The 7,264-nt window shown below is 38.4% G+C and overlaps 1 protein-coding gene across 2 annotated transcripts in view; it reads left to right on the top strand.

Moving 5' to 3' along the window:
* Nucleotides 1-7,264, top strand: part of LOC106876164 (uncharacterized) — a 193,389-nt gene that overhangs the window by 169,586 nt on the left and 16,539 nt on the right. For both annotated transcript variants that reach the window (XM_014924591.1, XM_014924590.2), the window contains exon 2: nt 1,967-2,086. In XM_014924591.1, the coding sequence (XP_014780077.1) occupies nt 1,967-2,086 (120 nt within the window). The remainder of the gene's footprint in view (nt 1-1,966; nt 2,087-7,264) is intronic.

Below are 7,264 nucleotides of genomic sequence, written 5' to 3'. Positions count from 1 at the left end.
ACGCATAGACACACACGCGCGCACACGCACACACATGAATGTATATCTTTCAGTGATTTAGGTCAGATATGAAACTATAAAGCGAAGTTTTTCGAAGGAACTCCCTTGTGATATCTATTGCATTCGAATTGCCCCTCAAAGATTTTTTCTTACTCTCAATATAGAAAATTTAACACAGATCGGTGATTGAACAGTTGGAAATCTATAAGCAGCGATACTATTGCTTACAAAATGCCATATAAAATATAAAAAACCAATACGATAAGTGTGACCTTCCTAAATATTAGTGTTAACCTGTGAAGCAGATACCAGGTGGTGAGAGATATATAAATAAAATATCAAGCATGAATATAAAGCGTGGGGTCACGATGACCGAAAAGCGTTGATGATATGATAACAAGGCCCGTGAATATTTTGATATTTGATATCCACTGCAGGGATAAGAGAAAAAAGCAACACACAAAAAAAATCAACGAACTAAAAATGAAAGAAAACTCGGGAATGGGGGGAATCCACATTTCATGGGAGGTTTATCATTATAATACTCTTACTCTAAGTTTATATTATGTGCATATGCACATGCATGCATAAACATATGCATATGCATATGTATATGCATATAAATACACATATATAGATAAATGAATGTTTGAATGCATGGAGAGTGAAAGAGTGTTTGTGCGTGTGTGCGTGCATGTGCGTGTGCGTGCGTACGTGCACACGTGTGTGTGTATAAATGATTCCTATTACTGACTTTGTTAGTGAATATCACTCCAAGAATCATTGCATAAAATAAGCTAGGGATAAACGGGATTCCGATTTCCTATCGTTTATCTCTAGAATTTTCTTTATACTGTTTTTTAATGCGTAGGAGGTGCACAGAGATTTGTATGTATGAGATAAAGATATTGTATAACTTCGACAGTGTTTCATACCGTCGGTTAACAAAACACTTCAGCAGAATGGAAAGTCATGGTCAGACTCTGTATGGTGTAAACCCAGTAGATTACTGATTATAGTCTGTCATGCGATAACCAGTAATGTATGAAGCGGTTGTTCAGTTTTAATTTACTCTTTTACTTGTTTCAGTCCTTTGACTGTGGCCATGCTGGAGCACCGCCTTTTTAGTCGAGCAAATCGACCGCAGGACCTATTCTTTGTAAGCCTAGTACTTATTCTATCGGTCTCTTATGCCGAACCGCTAAGTTACGGGGACGTAAACACATCAGCATCGGTTGTCAAGCGATGTTGGGAGCACAAACACAGACACACAAACACATACATACATACATGTATATATATACATATATATACGACGGGCTTCTTTCAGTTTCTGTCTACCAAATCCACTCACAAGGCTTTGGTCGGCCCGAGGCTATAGTAGAAGACATTTGACCAAGGTGCCACGCAGTGGGACTGAACCCGGAACCATGTGGTTCGTAAGCAAGCTACTTACCACACAGCCACTCCTGCGCCTTTCTTAAAGAGTAATTTAGAGTAATTTAGGCTTGAGCTGGCAGATCGAAATTAACTTTTATCTGAGACTTGTTTCAGTCATTGGACTGCCGCCATCCTGAGATACCGCATTGAAGGGTTTAGCCTAACAAATAGACCCTAGTACTTATTTTTCAAAAAGTTTGATAGTTCGTTTATCGGTCTGTTTAGTATGTATGTATGTATGCATGTATGTATGTATGTATGTATGTATGTATGTATGTATGTATGTCATTATTCAGTTTATTTCAAGATTTCTTGCCAATAGAGAAAGAATCGTCTGCTAACCTAGATCCAAGGCTCCTTCATTGGAATTTCGACATCAACAGCAGGGTATTTTTGTTCGTATGTATATGTATGTATGTGTGTGTGTATGTATGTATGTATGTATGTATGTATGTATATATTTATGTATGTATTTATGTATGTATTTCTACAACACTTTATGGCTGTTTCTTTCGTCTATTTCCAGACCGTACCCGGAGTTAGTGGTGAGATTAAAGAAATCAATGGGTTGATGGTCGATGTTCAAGATAATTGTGACCCGGGGAACAAAGACTCGTGCAGTCCAGGCTATTGTTGTGTCAAAGAGGTAACTGAAAACTTTTCTAATTACATTTTCTCACACATTCATGCACAGGCAAAAGCACTCATACGCACATAATGTATGTATGTATGTATGTATATAAATATGTTTATATGCACTCCGTCGACGAGTGTTCCAGTTGATCCAATCAACGGAATAGTCTTCTAGTAACATTAAAGTAAATGTGGCTGAGTACTCCACAAACACAAGTACCCTTAATGTAGTTCTCAGGGAACTTCAGCGTGACACAGAATGTGATAAGGCTGGCCCTTTGAATTGTAGCTAATACTCATTTTTTGCCAACTGAGTGGACTGGGGTAACGTGAAATAAAATGTCTTGTTCAAGGACACAATGCGCCACCAGGAATCGAACTCAAGACATTACGATCGTGAGTCAAATATCCTAACTACCAAGTCATGCGCCTTCACATGTAGATTTATTCTCCAACAGAAGCCCGTCTCTTTCAGATTTTAGATTACTGAATCGATAATCTAAAGCCTGAAAGAGACGAGTTTCTGTTAGAGCCCCGCGAAATCGTAAGTCGCATGGCACCGAATCAAACTGCTTAAATAATAATAATAATAATAATAATAATAATAATAATATATATATATATATTTCTGTGAAGAAATCTCAGCTCATCTGCCAGTGAATGATGCCATTGAAAGTTACTTCCCAGGATTGGATGACCGCTGTACTGATGCGTGAATCTGTAGACCCTTTTCAGTGAACGACAGTGCCATCAGTGATACTGATGTTGCTGTGAAGGTATAATTTCTTTAAACTCGTGAGGATACTCAGTTGAAAGTCAATTTTTCCGAACAAGAGTTTCTAACATTTTGAGCGAAACTGAAGAACGACTAACCTCTTCTTTCAATGTGTGCACTGACCATGCTGGTCCAGTCCCCTTCGACCTATCACTGAGGGGCTGGATTCTCAATAATGATGGCCCTGAAAACGAAGGTACGCAGTAGGCTTGTGATGGACGCCGATATGAGGTGTTGTCTGTCAAGCATTGCTTATCGTTTTGATGTACTTAAGGCTGCAAAACAATTATCAACCCTCCCACTAAGTGAATGAGTAGGTTTTGTATGATGTTTAGTAGTTATTTATAACATTTTCATTAAACTAGGATCATATAGTTTTGACTTATCTTACCATTACGCAATGTTAATCATTACAAAATTTATTATAGGGGTCACAGTAATAACCTGGAGAGTCTCTGTGGGTAAAACGATGGAAAGGGTTAAGAACCACTGACTTCGATGATAGGTTCCGTGAACATTTCTGAGTGTCAATAACAATGCTCAGATTGATCTCGAACCCATAGTTTGCCGCTTTAACTTGTCTGGTCATTTTACAGACCACCTCCCTGTAGCTGCAAGAAAAATCTCGAAATATCTTCTCTGCGATGAATGAATATTTGCCACAACTTCCTATGATTTTTTCCTTTTCCCAAGCTCACTTCAGAAGTCGCAATCTTTCAATTCTTTTAATTAAGAATATGTACAATATGAATATATGCATATATGGATGGTTACATGAGCGCGAGTATATGTTCGTATGAGTGTGCATATTCCCACGCAGTGGTGTTTGAGTATATATCTCTATATATGCATATGTGCCTATTAACATACGTAAATGCGCATTCGTGTACACATGATCGCATTTCTTCTTGGCATCAGCTGCATTTGTATACATCTATGTGTGTGTTTAATTGTGTGTGTGTGTGTGTGTGTGTGTGTGTGTGAGGGTGCGTGCGTACGTGCGTGTGTGTGTGCACGCGCGCGTATTCACAATCTCTTTTGCTACATCTGGCTAGATATTTCATTTATTTTAAATTGCGTTTCAAATATTGCAATTTTATAGGATGAAAAAGACAGATTGAAAGTTTGGACGATCTCTCAAGATTCTTTACGTTTGAACATTATAGCAAGTAATTTAAAATAACCAGCTGTTCTTGCAACTTTTCTATGGTTTAGACTCATCTGTAAAATCTTTTCTGCATACTGGGCATTGTAGGGTTAAGGATATTCGTTAGCTGTCTTTCTGCTTAAGTAAATCTATTTAGGATTTCTCTTTGTTTCCCGATTCCTCTTCTTACCTTTGTCCGCTCTCTCTTTACTTGAAGACATAACCTTTTCTGTTCACCTTGTCCTTGTCATCGTTTAGTCTCATATCAACTTTGGTGGAGCAGATTCATTATTAAAGACATTCCAGACGTGACCCTCACGTCTGTTTTCTCTCTTTGCAAGTAACTCAGGACCATATCAGATAATGTGGGTTGTTCTAGGGCGGTGGGGTGTGGTTTGAAGGAGACTTGGCAGCTATTTCCAACAACTCGAATAACCACGTAAAAAGTTCCCTCGCTGTTTATGTTTGCCGGGTTTAAAACGCCTACACTTTCTACTTTCAAATTCATAACTTCTCCCGCTTTCATTCACATCACATTTCCAAACTTCTCATAGTCTCACATTCCTCGTGGCCCCTCCCTTCATTCCTCATATGAACTTTCACACGCCTCCCTCAATTCGATTCTATGGTGGCCATTTTCTAACCAAAAGTCCAAGTGTCACCGAGAATAATGAGTATAAATTCTCGTGGGATTTTACAATCCAGTGTGATTCAGAGATTGATGATCGGAGACCAAACATTATTTTAGTTTATAAAATGATGAAGGAAACCGAGATAATAGATGTTCTTTTCTGCTCTAACCACAAGGCCCGAAATGTTGTGGGAAGGGGCCAGTCGATTAGATTGACCCTAAGTGGTACTTAATTTATCGACCTCGAAAGGATGAAAGGCAGAGTCGACCTCGGCGGAATTTGAACTCAGAACGTAAAGACAGACGAAATACCGCTAAGCATATCGCCCGGCGTGCTAACGTTTCCGCCAGCTCACCGCCTTCGAGATCATAGATATTGACATACCTGAGAATGTACGACTGGATGCTAAAGAATTGGAAAAGATTGAGAAGTATAAGCCACTAAAAGATGAAATTGCACGAATGTGTTTGTAGGAACATTAGGAGCATTAACAACCAGGTTTGAGAAATTTGTTGGAAAAATTGGGATGTACATGAGAGTAGAACATGCCTAGAAACTGCTTTTATTGGGGACAGCAGGTTGTCGCCCACTCTTACAGAATTAGCGGGAGCATGTGAAATCGAAAGCTCGGAGAGGGGAAATATATAAATTACTATAATAATAATAATAATTACAGGTGACGATTGCTGCTTCGTTACTAAGGTTGAGGTATGTTAGCATTAACATGATTTCTCTAGGTCAGACAAATATTTTCCAATGTGCCCCCCCCTCTCACACACACACACAAATACACACCCACGCGCTATCATCAAATCACACACTGCTACTGCCACCCGATGAAAGCCTGTATAACACTAGATCTCAAATAGACGTTTGACGTCAATTGTCATTAAGAGATATCGTACACCACGTGAAAGAGAATTTTCGGCATTGAATATGACATCGGTGAATTATTACAATATTTGATCAATTATAAATCGATTTCTCTTTGAACTGATTCAGACAGTCTCCTCATCCTTTTGTGATATGTCGTTCAATGTCTAATGAGATGCTATGCAAATCAGCAATAATAATACCAATATTGAAAACAACAACATCAACATCAACGGTTGCGGCAACAACAAAAGCTGTAACGGTGACGACGACAGATATAAATGACAAGCGGATAACAGCGACAGCAACAAGTGGCCTTTCAAATCCTCGTAATATTCCAAAGATAACTGTTCATACATATATATTAATCAACCTATTCATTTCTATGTCTGTTTCTTCACACACACACACACACACACACACACACACACACACACACACACACACACACACACACACACACACACACACACACACACACACACACAATAATAATAATAATAATAATAATAATAATAATAATAATAATAATAATAATAATAATAAATATTATTATTATCATTATTATATGAATATTTGCATGTTTATATGCGTGTGTATGTGTATGTTCGTGTATATGATATTTCTGCGTGTTTATATATATATATATCACTCTATATATAATATACACACTCACACACAAAGTGATACAGTTAGATGCATATACATATATGTGTGTGTATATATATATATATATATATATATATACATATACACACACATGTGTATATATATTATATTTCCAGATTGTTTTGCATTTATATGTTCACCTGTGTTCACACACACACACACACACACGCATACATGCATGCATACATACATACATACATACATACATACATACATACATGCATACATACATAGATACAAAAGTCTCTCAGAGGACACTGGAGACATTGCGCGTCTGCAGCAGGAGTTGAACACAATATACAGGTGGACTGAGAAAAATAACATGCAGTCTAATGTTGGAAAATTCCAAACACTGCGCTACCAACATGCGAAGCTCAATGAAAAGCAGACATGATTTACTAACCCAAGAGGGATTGCGATTCATGAACCAAAATCAGTGCGCAAATTGGGCATCGACAAGTTGGCAACAAAATGCAGACAGTTGGCTAGATGGATCCTTCGAACTTACAGAACGAGAGAACAGGAAACCCTGATGGTCCATTTGTCTTCAACCGTTTAAATTACTGCTCCTAGCTATGGTCACCACAGTGTAAAATTAACGACGTATCTCAAAACAATCAAGCGAAGCTACACAAAGAAGATCATCTCAATTCGACATGTCAGTTTTTGGGAGAGACTGAATAACTTAAGACTCTACTCCCTAGAGCAAAGGCGGGAAAGATACGCAGTAATATATATATCAGGAAAATCCTAGAACTGGTAACAAACGTTGGCATTGTCAATTAAACAACCAACAGGAAGGGGCGCCACTGCATAGTACCAAAAATCCCAATATTGCTATCAAGGTACAGGACCAGTGTGAACAACGAGAGAGAGTAAAGGAGAAAACGAGTGAGAGAGAGAGAGAGAGAGAGAGAGAGAGAGAGAAAACGGAGAAGGGGAGAAAAATAATATCCTGTACCGGCAGCGGTACAGGATATTAGTAGTTATCGCCAAGCTAACATGGCAGTCCAGGAAAATAGGACGAATGCTGCCGTTGATTAGCTCCAAGAGACTATCACCTCTAGCTAGCTATGTGACACACGAACCTGTGTC

Source organism: Octopus bimaculoides, chromosome 4, assembly GCF_001194135.2.
Source record: "Octopus bimaculoides isolate UCB-OBI-ISO-001 chromosome 4, ASM119413v2, whole genome shotgun sequence".
Lineage (NCBI taxonomy): Eukaryota > Metazoa > Mollusca > Cephalopoda > Octopoda > Octopodidae > Octopus > Octopus bimaculoides.
This window is presented reverse-complemented; position numbering and strand designations above follow the sequence as displayed.